Consider the following 16716-nt stretch of genomic DNA (forward strand, 5'->3'; position numbering starts at 1 on the left):
CCCCCCTAGGCAGGTGGGTCCACGGGTCTCCAAAAATGAATACTAATAACATTTTACAGCTAATAACCTGTCATTCCCCCCACTCCCCAGATAGCATATGAACACGGAGGAAGCCATGGCTAAAGGTGACTTATAGATTTATCTACAAAAGGTATTGCACAACTAACTTAATTTGTTTTTATCACTTTACACGTTTATTTTTGGGATCCCATCCCTGTAAACGTAATTTGTCTCTCCTCGCCGCCTCTTCTCGATTTCCTTTGAGCTTTTTCAAAAGGAGGCGAGAGAGGATGGAGGAGAGAGGATGCAGGATTTGAGCAAACCAATTGAGAAAAGGCCCCCCCCTGTCTTTCCCTCAATTTTCCAGAGCAGGAAATGCACAGCTCTTTTAAACTCCAGGTAGAGGCACACCTGAAACCAATCAAAGCAATGGACAATTAGCAACAGAAATCACAGTTCAAACCAAAGATGGTGGATAAATGAAGATAGTTAATTCAGGCCGTTTACGATTGAAAGAAATTGTCAGTTCCGGTCTTCTTAATGGGGTGGGTCTGCCGTAGACACCAATGAGATAGCAGCTTGGTCTGGTCTGCTTAGTTAATTGACTTCTATTGAACCAGAAGAAATGAGGGATTAGGATGCCTTGCTTCCTCTACAAAACCAATAGAAACGTCACAAGCCATGACTCAAATGAACCAATTGTCTCCCAGTCCAGAAGTGAGTCACAACTGGTCTTAGTGGTGTTGAGATTTTTCTGAGAGGGTTAGATGTGAACTGAGGGCAGCATTTAGTGTCAATGAAGTGCGAGACACAGGCAGGTCAAAGGCTTGGGTGATCAGGTGGTGTAACGGTCGCCGTATGAAGGAGAAGAGGAGGACCAATGCGCAGCGTGGTAAGTGTCCATATTTAATAGAACAAACTGAACATGACTAAATACAAAAATAACTAAGTGAAATAACAAACCGAAACAGTTCCGTGTGGAACACACAGACACAGAAAATAATCACCCACAACTCAAAAGTGAAACCAGGCTACCTAAGTATGGTTCTCAATCAGGGACAACGATATAAAGCTGCCTCTGATTGAGAACCATACCAGGCCAAACACAGAAATCCCAAATCATAGAAAAAAGAACATAGACATCCCACCCAACCTGACCATACTAAAACAAAGACATAACAAAAGAACTAAGGTCAGAACGTGACAGGTGGCTTGTGTTCTCTCTCAGTGCCACCTAAAAGGGGTTAATTCACAGTCTACTGTCCTACTGAGAATTCTTCCATTCCAGTGCTCCTTTTCGCTCATATAAAATACATGTTTCTTGCTGTTTTCTTTATTCTCTCCTTGTTCTCCCTCAGGAGAGGTCTGACGCATGCATGCACACTCTCACAAACACATACTCTGTACGTGTGCTCACGCACAATAGCACACACACACACACACACACACCTTTCATCTTCGTCTTGATTTGAACACTGGCATTCTGCTGCTCCTTTGTTGTGAGCTGAAAACTCCATATTTTCCTGCACTGTAATTAACTCAGTCTTCTTGAGCTCTGCGGGGTTGTTCAGACAACCTAACCAACCGAACCTGGGAAAAGGCCAGGTAGAATACTCATGGCTCGGTCAGCAAGTGCAGACCTTTCATCCTTCATCCTCAGACCACTACAGTCAACAATCAGTTCAGTCAGCCTTCTGACATTTTATGATTGGCTAAAGTTACCTTGTTCAAAACAGCAATCGTTCCAGAGATAGTAGGTTTGTAGAGATGCATAGAGATTCTGTGCAGAACAGGACAGCACAGTCACGTGGGAGTTGAGGGCCTGGTTGTCAGAGAGCGAGCGGGGGACATGGCGGCCGGGGACATGGCGGCCGGGGACACGGGGGAGAGGACAGTAGGTTTAAACTAGTCTAATTCAGCATATGCATCAAATATTCACACATCAGGAAGGAGGGGGAACTACTGTTTGGGCTTTTCTAAGCAGCTTTTCTGCTGGGACTGATTACCTAATTGCATGCTACAGTAGGTAAAGTAATTAAAAGCCTGTACTTGGTCCCTCATCCGTATGCATCCACAATCGCACAGGCATTTATGCATAGAACCACCTTTAATTTATTTATTTTCCGGAAAGTAAGAATAGGGCTCATGTAATTTATTCATACCCTTTACCTTCAGAAATGGCAGGGGGGAAGCGCTCTTCACAAAGAGTTCCCGTGTTATCTTTTCAGTGGTCCCTCAGGATCCCCTCTCCAGGGATTTCAATGTCTATGTCAACCCTTTTTTTTTTGGTGGTCTGACAGGAGACTCCATGGTAATATTTGATATTTCATCCCAAGTGATACTCAATAATACATCTAGATGGAAAGAGGAACACAGAACAATGGAACAATAGGAGGAGTTAAACAAAACATAATTCTTATTTTGTCAATAGGGATATTTTCATACTTTCGAAGTAAGTTGAGGTTCTTCATTCTTAAATCTGACAGACAGAGGGGTTATAGGCCATAGAGGGGTTATTAATGAGTTATATATGAGTTTATAGATGGTTTATGCAGATGGGTAATATTTTAGTTTATAGATGGGTTATAGATGGGTTTATAGAGGGGTTATAGATGAGTTTATATATGGTTTATAGATGGTTTATATATGCATTCATAGATGGTTATAGATGGGTTATATATGAGGTTATAGATGAGTTCATAGATGGTTATAGATGAGTTCATAGATGGTTATAGATGGTTATATATGAGGTTATAGATGGTTTATGCAGATGGGTAATATTTTAGTTTATAGATGGGTTATAGATGGGTTTATAGAGGGGTTATAGATGAGTTTATATATGGTTTATAGATGGTTTATATATGCATTCATAGATGGTTATAGATGGGTTATATATGAGGTTATAGATGAGTTCATAGATGGTTATAGATGAGGTTATAGATGAGTTCATAGATGGTTATAGATGGGTTTATAGATGGTTTATATATGCATTCATATATGGTTATAGATGGGTTATATATGAGGTTATATATGAGTTCATAGATGAGTTTATAGATGGTAATATGAGTTCATAGATGGTTATAGATGGGTTATATATGAGGTTATAGATGAGTTCATAGATGGTTATAGATGGGTTATATATGAGGTTATAGATGAGTTCATAGATGGTTATAGATGGTTATATATGAGTTTATAGATGGTTTATGCAGATGGGTAATATTTTAGTTTATAGATGGGTTATAGATGGGTTTATAGAGGGGTTATAGATGAGTTTATATATGGTTTATAGATGGTTTATATATGCATTCATATATGGTTATAGATGGGTTATATATGAGGTTATAGATGAGTTCATAGATGGTTATAGATGGTTATATATGAGTTTATAGATGGTTTATGCAGATGGGTAATATTTTAGTTTATAGATGGGTTATAGATGGGTTTATAGAGGGGTTATAGATGAGTTTATATATGGTTTATAGATGGTTTATATATGCATTCATATATGGTTATAGATGGGTTATATATGAGGTTATAGATGAGTTCATAGATGGTTATAGATGGTTATATATGAGGTTATAGATGGTTTATGCAGATGGGTAATATTTTAGTTTATAGATGGGTTATAGATGGGTTTATAGAGGGGTTATAGATGAGTTTATATATGGTTATAGATGAGTTCATAGATGGTTATAGATGGTTATAGATGGGTTATATATGAGGTTATATATGAGTTTATAGATGGTTTATGCAGATGGGTAATATTTTAGTTTATAGATGGGTTATAGATGGGTTTATAGAGGGGTTATAGATGAGTTTATATATGGTTATAGATGAGTTCATAGATGGTTATAGATGGTTATAGATGGGTTATATATGAGGTTATATATGAGTTTATAGATGGTTTATGCAGATGGGTAATATTTTAGTTTATAGATGGGTTATAGATGGGTTTATAGAGGGGTTATAGATGAGTTTATATATGGTTTATAGATGGTTTATATATGCATTCATATATGGTTATAGATGGGTTATATATGAGGTTATATATGAGTTCATAGATGAGTTTATAGATGGTAATATGAGTTCATAGATGGTTATAGATGGTTATATATGAGTTTATAGATGGTTTATGCAGATGGGTAATATTTTAGTTTATAGATGGGTTATAGATGGGTTTATAGAGGGGTTATAGATGAGTTTATATATGGTTTATAGATGGTTTATATATGCATTCATAGATGGTTATAGATGGGTTATATATGAGGTTATAGATGAGTTCATAGATGGTTATAGATGAGTTCATAGATGGTTATAGATGGTTATAGATGGGTTTATAGATGGTTTATGCAGATGGGTAATATTGTAGTTTATAGATGGGTTATAGATGGGTTTATAGAGGGGTTATAGATGAGTTTATATATGGTTTATATATGGTTTATATATGCATTCATATATGGTTATAGATGGGTTATATATGAGGTTATAGATGAGTTCATAGATGGTTATAGATGAGTTCATAGATGGTTATAGATGGTTATAGATGGGTTTATAGATGGTTTATATATGCATTCATATATGGTTATAGATGGGTTATATATGAGGTTATAGATGAGTTCATAGATGGTTATAGATGAGTTCATAGATGGTTATAGATGGTTATATATGAGTTTATAGATGGTTTATGCAGATGGGTAATATTTTAGTTTATAGATGGGTTATAGATGGGTTTATAGAGGGGTTATAGATGGTTATAGATGGGTTTATAGATGGTTTATATATGCATTCATATATGGTTATAGATGGGTTATATATGAGGTTATAGATGAGTTCATAGATGGTTATAGATGGTTATATATGAGTTTATAGATGGTTTATGCAGATGGGTAATATTTTAGTTTATAGATGGGTTATAGATGGGTTTATAGAGGGGTTATAGATGAGTTTATATATGGTTTATAGATGGTTTATATATGCATTCATATATGGTTATAGATGGGTTATATATGAGGTTATAGATGAGTTCATAGATGGTTATAGATGAGTTCATAGATGGTTATAGATGGTTATATATGAGTTTATAGATGGTTTATGCAGATGGGTAATATTTTAGTTTATAGATGGGTTATAGATGGGTTTATAGAGGGGTTATAGATGAGTTTATATATGGTTTATAGATGGTTTATATATGCATTCATATATGGTTATAGATGGGTTATATATGAGGTTATAGATGAGTTCATAGATGGTTATAGATGAGTTCATAGATGGTTATAGATGGTTATAGATGGGTTTATAGATGGTTTATATATGCATTCATATATGGTTATAGATGGGTTATATATGAGGTTATAGATGAGTTCATAGATGGTTATAGATGAGTTCATAGATGGTTATAGATGGTTATATATGAGTTTATAGATGGTTTATGCAGATGGGTAATATTTTAGTTTATAGATGGGTTATAGATGGGTTTATAGAGGGGTTATAGATGAGTTTATATATGGTTTATAGATGGTTTATATATGCATTCATATATGGTTATAGATGGGTTATATATGAGGTTATAGATGAGTTCATAGATGGTTATAGATGAGTTCATAGATGGTTATAGATGGTTATAGATGGGTTTATAGATGGTTTATATATGCATTCATATATGGTTATAGATGGGTTATATATGAGGTTATATATGAGTTCAGAGATGAGTTTATAGATGGTAATATGAGTTCATAGATGGTTATAGATGGTTATATATGAGGTTATAGATGGTTTATGCAGATGGGTAATATTTTAGTTTATAGATGGGTTATAGATGGGTTTATAGAGGGGTTATAGATGAGTTTATATATGGTTTATAGATGGTTTATATATGCATTCATATATGGTTATAGATGGGTTATATATGAGGTTATAGATGAGTTCATAGATGGTTATAGATGAGTTCATAGATGGTTATAGATGGTTATATATGAGTTTATAGATGGTTTATGCAGATGGGTAATATTTTAGTTTATAGATGGGTTATAGATGGGTTTATAGAGGGGTTATAGATGAGTTTATATATGGTTTATAGATGGTTTATATATGCATTCATAGATGGTTATAGATGGGTTATATATGAGGTTATAGATGAGTTCATAGATGGTTATAGATGGTTATATATGAGGTTATAGATGGTTTATGCAGATGGGTAATATTTTAGTTTATAGATGGGTTATAGATGGGTTTATAGAGGGGTTATAGATGAGTTTATATATGGTTTATAGATGGTTTATATATGCATTCATAGATGGTTATAGATGGGTTATATATGAGGTTATAGATGAGTTCATAGATGGTTATAGATGAGTTCATAGATGGTTATAGATGGTTATAGATGGGTTTATAGATGGTTTATATATGCATTCATATATGGTTATAGATGGGTTATATATGAGGTTATATATGAGTTCATAGATGAGTTTATAGATGGTAATATGAGTTCATAGATGGTTATAGATGGTTATATATGAGGTTATAGATGGTTTATGCAGATGGGTAATATTTTAGTTTATAGATGGGTTATAGATGGGTTTATAGAGGGGTTATAGCTGAGTTTATATATGGTTTATAGATGGTTTATATATGCATTCATATATGGTTATAGATGGGTTATATATGAGGTTATAGATGAGTTCATAGATGGTTATAGATGGTTATATATGAGTTTATAGATGGTTTATGCAGATGGGTAATATTTTAGTTTATAGATGGGTTATAGATGGGTTTATAGAGGGGTTATAGATGAGTTTATATATGGTTTATAGATGGTTTATATATGCATTCATAGATGGTTATAGATGGGTTATATATGAGGTTATAGATGAGTTCATAGATGGTTATAGATGAGTTCATAGATGAGGTTATAGATGAGTTTATATATGAGGTTATATATGAGTTCATAGATGGTTATAGATGAGTTCATAGATGGTTATAGATGGTTATAGATGAGTTTATAGATGGTTATAGATGGTTATAGATGAGTTAATGTAGATAGGTTAGATGAGTTATTAATGTAGATGGGTTATAGATTAGTTAATGTAGATGGTTATAGATGAGTTTATCGATGGTTATAGATGGTTATAGATGAGTTTATAGATGTTATAGATTAGTTATAGATGGTTATATGAGTTAATATAGGTGGCTTATAAATTAATTTATAGATGTTATAGATGAGTTAATGTAGATGGGTTATAGATTAGTTTATATTTGTGTTATAGATGAGTTAATTTAGATGGGTTATAGATGAGTTAATATAGATGGGTTATAGATGAGTTAATATAGATGGGTTATAGATGAGTTAATATAGATGGGTTATAGATGAGTTAATATACATGGGTTATAGATGAGTTTATAGATGGTTATAGATGAGTTTATATTTGTGTTATAGATGAGTTAACGTAGATGGGTTATAGATGAGTTAATATAGATGGGTTATAGATGGTTTATAGATGGGTATAGATGGGTTGTTTTTAGATGTTATAGATGGGGTATATATAAGTTTATAAATGGGTTATATATGAGTTTATAAATGGTAATATGAGTTTATAGAGGGGCTATAGATGGGTTTATAGAGGGGTTATAGATGAGTTTATAGAGAGGTTATAGATGAGTTTATAGACATTATAGGTGAGTTTATAGATGGTTATAGGTGAGTTTATAGATTAGTTTATAGAGGGGGTATAGATGGTTATAGATGGGTTATAGATGAGTTTGTAGAGGTTATAGATGAGTTATAGATAAGTTATAGATGGGTTATAGATGAGTTTATAGATGGGATATAGATGGGTTATAGATGAGTTATATATGGTTTTATAGAGGGGTTATAGGTGAGTTTATAGATGGTTATAGGTGATTTTATAGATGATTATAGATGGTTATAGATTCGTTTATAGATGGTTATAGATCGATTATAGATACGTTTGTAGATGATTATAGATGGTTATAGATTAGTTTATAGATGGTTATAGATGGGTTATAGATACGTTTGTAGATGGTTATAGATGAGTTTATAGAGGGGTTATTGATGAGTTTATATATATATATAGTTTGTAGATGGTTATAGGTGATTTTATAGATGATTATAGATGGTTATAGATTCGTTTATAGATGGTTATAGATGGGTTATAGATACGTTTGTAGATGATTATAGATGGTTATAGATTAGTTTATAGATGGTTATAGATGGGTTATAGATACGTTTGTAGATGTTATAGATGAGTTTATAGAGGGGTTATTGATGAGTTTATATATATATATAGTTTGTAGATGGTTATAGATGAGTTTAGATGAGTTTATAGATGTTATATATGAGTTATCGTAGATGGGTTATAGATGAGTTTATAGATGGGTTATAGATAAATTATAGATGAGTTTATAGATGGGATATAGATGGGTTATAGATGGGTTATAGATGAGTTATAGATGAGTTATAGTTGAGTTTATGCAGGGGTTATAGATGAGTTTATAGATGGGTTAAAGATAAATTATAGATGAGTTTATAGATGGGATATAGATGGGTTATAGATGAGTTTATAGATGAGTTATAGATGGGTTATAGATGAGTATATAGACATTATAGGTGAGTTTATGGATGGTTTATATATTAGTTTATAGAGGGTTTATATATTAGTTTATAGAGGGGTTATAGATTAGTTTATAGATGGGTTTATAGAGGGGTTATTGATGAGTTTATAGACGTTATAGGTGAGTTTATGGATGGTTATAGGTGAGTTTATAGATGAGTTTATAGAGGGGTTATAGATGAGTTTATAGATGGTTATAGATGAGGTTATAGATGGTTATAGATTAGTTTATAGATGGTTATAGATGGGTTATAGATACGTTTGTAGATGGTTATAGATGAGTTTATAGATGGGTTATAGATAAGTTATAGATGAGTTTATAGATGGGATGTAGATGGGTTATAGATAAGTTATAGATGAGTTTATAGATGGGATGTAGATGGGTTATAGATGAGTTATAGATACGTTATAGATTGGTTTATAGAGGGGTTATAGATGAGTTTATAGAGGGGTTATTGATGAGTTTATAGAGAGGTTATATATGAGTTTATAGAGGGGTTATAGATGAGTTTATAAATGGGTATAGATGAGTTTGTAGATGGTTATAGATGAGTTATAGATAAGTTATAGATGGGTTATAGATGAGTTTATAGATGGGTTATAGATGAGTTATAGATAAGTTATAGATGGGTTTATAGAGGGGTTATTGATGAGTTTATAGACGTTATAGGTGAGTTTATGGATGGTTATAGGTGAGTTTATAGATGAGTTTATAGAGGGGTTATAGATAAGTTTGTAAATGGTTATAGATTAGTTTATAGATGGGATGTAGATGGGTTATAGATGAGTTATAGATACGTTATAGATTGGTTTATAGAGGGGTAATATATGAGTTTATAGAGAGGTTATATATGAGTTTATAGAGGGGTTATAGATGGGTTATAGATACGTTTGTAGATGGTTATAGATTAGTTTATAGATGTTATATATGAGTTATTGTAGCTGGGTTATAGATGAGTTTATAGATGGGTTATAGATTAGTTATAGGTGGGTTATAGATGGGTTTATAGAGGGGTTATAGATTACTTTATAGATGCGATATAGATGGGTTATAGATGGGTTATAGATGAGTTATAGATAAGTTATAGATGGTTTATAGAGGTTTTATAGATGAGTTTATAGAGGGGTTATTGATGAGTTTATAGACGTTATAGGTGAGTTTATGGATGGTTATAGAGGGGTTATAGATGAGTTTATAGAGGGGTTATAGATGAGTTTATAGATGATTTTATAGATTGTTATAGATGGGTTAAATATATGTTTGTAGATGGTTATAGATGAGTTTATAGATGTTATATATGAGTTATTGTAGATGGGTTATAGATGAGTTATAGATGGGTTATAGATGGGGTTATAGATGAGTTTATAGATGGGGTTTGTTAGGGATAAATCAGAATTAGTTTGGTAACATAGATAAGGTGTTTTATTTTCATTATATGCTTGTGAGTTACTTCTCATCAGAATGTATCTTGTTGTACTATAGTGGTGGCCATTTGCAGTTATCTGTTCTCTGGTGGGGGGTCAGTTACTTGGGCCGCAAAGAGGGGAGAGGTCAAGCTTGTCATCATGTGTAAACGTATATTTTAAACCATGTACCAAGAACGAGATAAGAGCTTTGTTTAGGAGACCAAACTGAAGGATAATTTATAGCCAATGCTGTCTGATAGGGGATACTCCTCTCTGAAGTAAAGTCTTTCTTTGTGTAAGTTCCTAAGACCTGTGGTTTGTCATGTCAACTAAGGGGGGGTGGATCTTTGCTATAAAAGATCCCATTTGCCATTATGTTGACCACGCTCAACTTTTCATTAGAGATACTGAACTGTTGAAAGTCAAAATGCTATTGCAAAAGCTTAATTATTATTAAAGGTGAAGATTAAGCATAACTCTGACTGCTGTGTAATTTGCTCTCTCATCATTTGGTAATTAAGGAAATTTCCACGACAGGTTATAGATGAGTTAATGTAGATGGGTTATATGAGTTTATAGATGGGTAATAGCTGAGTTTATATATGGGGTTATAGATGAGTTAATGTAGATGGGTTATAGATTAGTTTATAGATGGGTTATGGATAAGTTTGTAGATGGGCTATATATGAGTTTATAGATGGGATATAGATGAGTTATAGATGGGTTATAGATGAGTTATAGCTGGGTTATAGATGAGGTATAGATGGTTTATAGATGGGTTATAGATGAGTTTATAGATGGGGTTATAGATGAGTCATTGTAGATGGGTTATAGATGAGTTATAGATGGGTTATAGTTGAGGTATAGATGGGTTATAGATGAGTTTATAGATGGTATAGATGAGTTTATAGATGGTTATAGATTAGTTAATGTAGATGGTTATAGATGGGTTTATAGATGTTATAGATGGGTTATAGATGAGTTTATAGATGGTTATAGATTAGTTAATGTAGATGGTTATATATGAGTTTATAGATGGGCTACATATGAGTTTATAGATGGTTATAGATAAGTTAATATAGATGGCTTATAAATGAGTTTATCAATGCTATATATGAGTTAAGGTAGATGGGTTATGGATGAGTTTATAGATGGGCTATATATGAGTTTATAGATGGTTATAGATGGGTTATAGATGAGTCATAGATGAGTTTATAGAAGGTTTATGTAGATGGGTTATAGATTAGTTTATAGATGAGTTAATGTAGATGGGTTATAGATTAATCTTGTCCTGATGAATTTGTGATACAGTAAACTATCCTAAACAAGCCTGTTTCCAGTACTACTGAATGAGCAAGGCAATGCTGCTTATAATATACCAGATATCAGAAATACGAACTACAGCAAGTAGTTCTGCACACGGCTGCATTCCATGTGCAACTGGCAGGGCTGTTTGTTTGGGTATTGTTCATTTTTATTCCATGTGCAGCTTGCAGGGATGTTTGTTTGGGTATTTTGGGGGATATAAGCTGCAGTGCCAACCTCAGGGGTCATCAGTGGGAGGATAGCGCCGGGGACTAACACTGGGAAGTTAGTTTTACTGCACGGAAGCTGGCAAGAGCCAGGAACTCTTTATGATCTGTAGTACACATCAACTTTATATCCAAAGCACTGGAAGAAGCCTATCAACCTCAGGGGTCATCAGTGGGAGGATAGCGCCGGGGACTAACACTGGGAAGTTAGTTTTACTGCACGGAAGCTGGCAAGAGCCAGGAACTCTTTATGATCTGTAGTACACATCAACTTTATATCCAAAGCACTGGAAGAAGCCTATCAACCTCAGGGGTCATCAGTGGGAGGATAGCGCCGGGGACTAACACTGGGAAGTTAGTTTTACTGCACGGAAGCTGGCAAGAGCCAGGAACTCTTTATGATCTGTAGTACACATCAACGTTATATCCAAAGCACTGGAAGAAGCCTATCAACCTCAGGGGTCATCAGTGGGAGGATAGCGCCGGGGACTAACACTGGGAAGTTAGTTTTACTGCACGGAAGCTGGCAAGAGCCAGGAACTCTTTATGATCTGTAGTACACATCAACTTTATATCCAAAGCACTGGAAGAAGCCTATCAACCTCAGGGGTCATCAGTGGGAGGATAGCGCCGGGGACTAACACTGGGAAGTTAGTTTTACTGCACGGAAGCTGGCAAGAGCCAGGAACTCTTTATGATCTGTAGTACACATCAACTTTATATCCAAAGCACTGGAAGAAGCCTATTTGAGATGTGTACAATATCCATTGTGGTATTCTTACCCCAGGCACTTCTATTCTATTTGTTGATCTAATAATTTGACCCGTGTTGGCTGGCGTTTAACTGTTATGTATTACCAATGAAGGAGAGTTGTGGCATAGGTTGAGTCTCACCCTGTATAGCACTTGCCAAGGGTGATACTGCCGTTTCGATTTGCCTTACCGATGTCCTTCCCTCCATCTCTGATTCTCTCTTCCTCTCCAGTTTGTGTCCCAGCCAAACTGTCAGCAGCTTCTGGCCACCCTGTGGTACGACGGTTTCCCCGGGTGGCGCAGACGCCACTGGGCGGTCAAGCTGGTCACCTGCTTCACCATCGGCCTGCTCTTCCCTATCTTCTCCCTGGTCTACCTGCTGGCCCCTAGGAGTGGCCTGGGCCTCTTCATCAAGAAGCCCTTCATCAAGTTCATCTGCCACACAGCCTCCTACCTGACTTTTCTTTTCCTCCTCCTCCTGGCCTCCCAGCACATCGTGAGAACAGACCTGCACGTCCAGGGCCCGCCACCCACCGTGGTGGAGTGGATGATCCTTCCCTGGGTGCTGGGTGAGCAGGGGGTGGGGTGGCAGCCAGTGATGGGGGAGGTTTTATAGCGTCCAGCACTGTAAAGAGGAGTAGGGCTCGAGAGATATCCTTAACGGTCAGTGTCGTACCTTTTTACATGATCACACACAGGCCTTTTCATTATAATCCATCTCGAACAGGATCTAACTGGTAACTGGGTGGATATTGAGAAATAGGATGCTGCATTTGCTGCCATTAATCTGTTTCTGATTTGGACTAGTTGTGCTGATAGGAAAAAACAATATCATGGCAGGTGACATTAATCGTAGTGTGCAGTGCCATGTGTCTTACTGACTTGACACCTGTCTGCCCTTCAGGCTTCATCTGGGCTGAGATAAAGGAGATGTGGGACGGCGGCTTCACTGAGTACGTCCATGACTGGTGGAATCTGATGGACTTCGCCATGAACTCTCTCTACTTGGCCACCATCTCACTCAAACTAGTTGCTTACTTCAAGGTACGTCACACGTTTATCTTTTCAAGACGAGGGCTACGGAATCCCTGTCTGTTTCTTTTTGCCCGCTTTACACGTTGCAATATGATAACCGTGGCCTTCTGGCAGGTAGCTAACAGCCTCTCTCTGTTTCAACAACAGTACAACAGCTCTCGGCCGCGGGAGGAGTGGGAGATGTGGCACCCGACGCTGATCGCCGAGGGCCTGTTTGCTATCGCCAACATCTTCAGCTCCCTGCGCCTCATCTCCCTGTTCACAGCCAACTCCCACCTGGGGCCTCTGCAGATCTCTCTGGGACGCATGTTGCTGGACATCCTCAAGTTCCTCTTCATCTACTGCCTGGTGCTGCTGGCCTTCGCCAACGGGCTCAACCAGCTGTACTTCTACTACGAGACCAAGGCCTCGGACGAGCCCAACAACTGCAAGGGCATCCGCTGTGAGAAGCAGAACAACGCCTTCTCTACGTGAGTCGTCTGAGGGCCCTTGTCCTAGAAAGAGTGTGTCATGACAAAAGGAGGGGTTTGGATAGACAGAGAAAGAAGAGCACATGGAGAAATGAATGAGACGAGCACTTTCTGAGACAAGGAGGGGAGTGAAGAGGTAGAGGGCAGGGTAAAGGAAGCAGCTTGAAAGATATTGGGAGGGGAGCAGAGACGGAACATGAGGAGATACGAATTGTTCGGGAAGAGGGTGGCAGGTTTGGAATAGGTGTCAGGTTCCACACAGGGTCTGATACTCCAATGCCTATTGTAATTGAAAAGCTCTTTTTCATGTGTTCCCTGAGGTTTCACACAGAGACCAGCAGTATGCATATAATCCTCTCCCTGTCCCGTAATGAATAAAAGATACTGCTGTGTACTAAATCTCACCTGCTTCCTCCAGCCCCTGAGTCATTTTGGAGATTGAGTAGTTTGCATCGCTTGCCTCCATCTGTTTTCTAGGTTTTAATATTACATTGAGTAGCTGTAATGCAAAACATCTGTTTAGGATTCAAAGGCTTCTGCTGTTTGGCTTTAAAAAATAAATACATCGGTTTATCTTGTTCTTTCCCAGGCTGTTTGAGACGTTACAGTCCCTGTTCTGGTCGATATTCGGCCTGCTCAACCTGTACGTGACCAACGTGAAGGCACGCCATGAGTTCACAGAGTTTGTGGGAGCCACCATGTTCGGTACCTACAACGTTATCTCCCTGGTGGTGCTGCTCAACATGCTCATCGCCATGATGAACAACTCCTATCAGCTCATCGCTGTGAGTCACATGGCGTCGTTTCTCTCTGTCCAGCTCTCTCTCAGCTGTCTGCTAGCTCCTTTATCAGGGGAAGTCACATGGCCCTTCCATCTTTTTCGTGGAGCTCTTGCTGGTGCTTAATGATCAAGCGGCGCTTGCAGTTGATCTCAAGAAGTTATGCAAAGTGTCTCTCAATCTCAGCAGGAAGAACCAGAATGAGTCATTGCGATAAAATGTATTGTAGATCATGAAAGGCAGGTCACACATCTCTGAGAGTTTGTAGTTATGGGGCTGCAGGCATCACACAGAGACGTCTTTATATCTGTTTATTCCCCTCCAACTAACCTTTCTGCGAGCCGATGGTAGAGGGCCTGTATCACTCTCCCTGGGAGCTGTGTGAAAATGGATCCTACAATCCACCAACCAAACCCCATCCCTCCCATCAGAGAACAGCACATTGCCTAAGGCACATCTAGGGAAAGGGAAGACAGAATGTAACTACATGTTAAGGAAACTATTTATTTCAAGCAGATCAAATGTTATTTTAGCCCTGCTATTAAGTGGGTTTTTCATCACACTCAGTGACAGTAAATGTGATCGCATATAATTCTGATGGTGCAGCCCTCCTTTAATATCTAAATACCCTTGCACAGGATCATGCGGACATTGAATGGAAGTTTGCCCGCACCAAGCTAACCTTTCTGCTTATTTAAGCCGATGGTAGAGGGCCTCCCGCCCATGTATCACTCTCCCTGGGAGCTGTGTGAAAATGGATCCTACAATCCACCAACCAAACCCCATCCCTCCCATCAGAGAACAGCACATTGCCTAAGGCACATCTAGGGAAAGGGAAGACAGAATGTAACTACATGTTAAGGAAACTATTTATTTCAAGCAGATCAAATGTTATTTTAGCCCTGCTATTAAGTGGGTTTTTCATCACACTCAGTGACAGTAAATGTGATCGCATATAATTCTGATGGTGCAGCCCTCCTTTAATATCTAAATACCCTTGCACAGGATCATGCGGACATTGAATGGAAGTTTGCCCGCACCAAGCTGTGGATGAGTTATTTTGACGAGGGAGGAACTCTCCCTCCGCCCTTCAACATCGTCCCCAGCCCCAAGTCAGTGTGGTACCTGTGTGTGTGGACGCACAACCGCCTGTGTGGACGGGACCATCCCAGTCCTGACAACCCGAGGAAACACGAGAACCTAAAGGAGTTCACGGTACAACATTTACAAACCTGTACAGTCAATATAGTATACAGTGTACACACACTCACTAAATTCTCACCTGGCAGTTTCCTTTTTGCGGTGTCAGATCAGTGAAAGACATGAGATTGCTTTGCCACAATCATCGCCTTGCTCCTTTATTTCTATATAATAACACAACCGTATACGTTTTATGGGATCCTTGCCCTGTAAATGTTATGGAGAGCTTGAGAATAGTGTTAGGGCTATCACTTTCCCCCAGCTGTGAAGTTACTGACAAGGGGCTGTATATCCTGGTTGTCCAGCTGCAGTGGGCAGGCACATGTTGCCAAGCAACCCTTCCTCAGGCTCCAAATTCACTGGATGTCTCCCAGTCAGCTAAACTTCTCTCCTCTACCAGCTGCAATCGCCTGTTCTACTGTTCTACTCCACACTCCTGCTTTACACAGAGGCTTTTCGCATTACCTTCACCCACTCACCAAACACAACAGACACATGTTTTGGGATATAACGTTGGATAATAATGGATATGCACACTTTTGAATCAGAAGTTTGGTTTGAAGTGGAGAAAATATAGTGGAACAAAGTCTGAAATGATTGATACATGGGTGCGATTTTTTTGCCTCTAACTTTCTCACTCATCATTATTCAAGATTCATTCATGACTATCTGTGATCATGGTAGCATCCACATTACTGTAGAAGTGTTTAGAGACATATTCTATTCTTCTTTACAATAAAAGTGACTGCAGAATGACACAATACATTATTTATCATTCACTTCAATTGGCCACAAAATAATCTCAAACACGACCAAAACAAGCAGCCAATGCATCCAACAAGTTCATAGAATCACAAACTTGATGTAGTCATTGCGCGCTAGGAATATGGGACCAAATACTACACTTTTGACTA

At 37.4% G+C, this 16716-nt stretch overlaps 1 protein-coding gene across 1 annotated transcript in view; it reads left to right on the forward strand.

The window, feature by feature from the left end:
- Positions 1 to 16716, forward strand: part of trpc5b (transient receptor potential cation channel, subfamily C, member 5b) — a 39918-nt gene that overhangs the window by 17541 nt on the left and 5661 nt on the right. Inside the window, exons 5-9 of the mRNA XM_031807771.1 lie at positions 12551 to 12887; positions 13223 to 13362; positions 13501 to 13823; positions 14413 to 14608; positions 15608 to 15817. Of these exons, the coding sequence (XP_031663631.1) occupies positions 12551 to 12887; positions 13223 to 13362; positions 13501 to 13823; positions 14413 to 14608; positions 15608 to 15817 (1206 nt within the window). The remainder of the gene's footprint in view (positions 1 to 12550; positions 12888 to 13222; positions 13363 to 13500; positions 13824 to 14412; positions 14609 to 15607; positions 15818 to 16716) is intronic.

This window comes from Oncorhynchus kisutch, linkage group LG28 (assembly GCF_002021735.2).
Source record: "Oncorhynchus kisutch isolate 150728-3 linkage group LG28, Okis_V2, whole genome shotgun sequence".
In the NCBI taxonomy this organism is placed as follows: domain Eukaryota; kingdom Metazoa; phylum Chordata; class Actinopteri; order Salmoniformes; family Salmonidae; genus Oncorhynchus; species Oncorhynchus kisutch.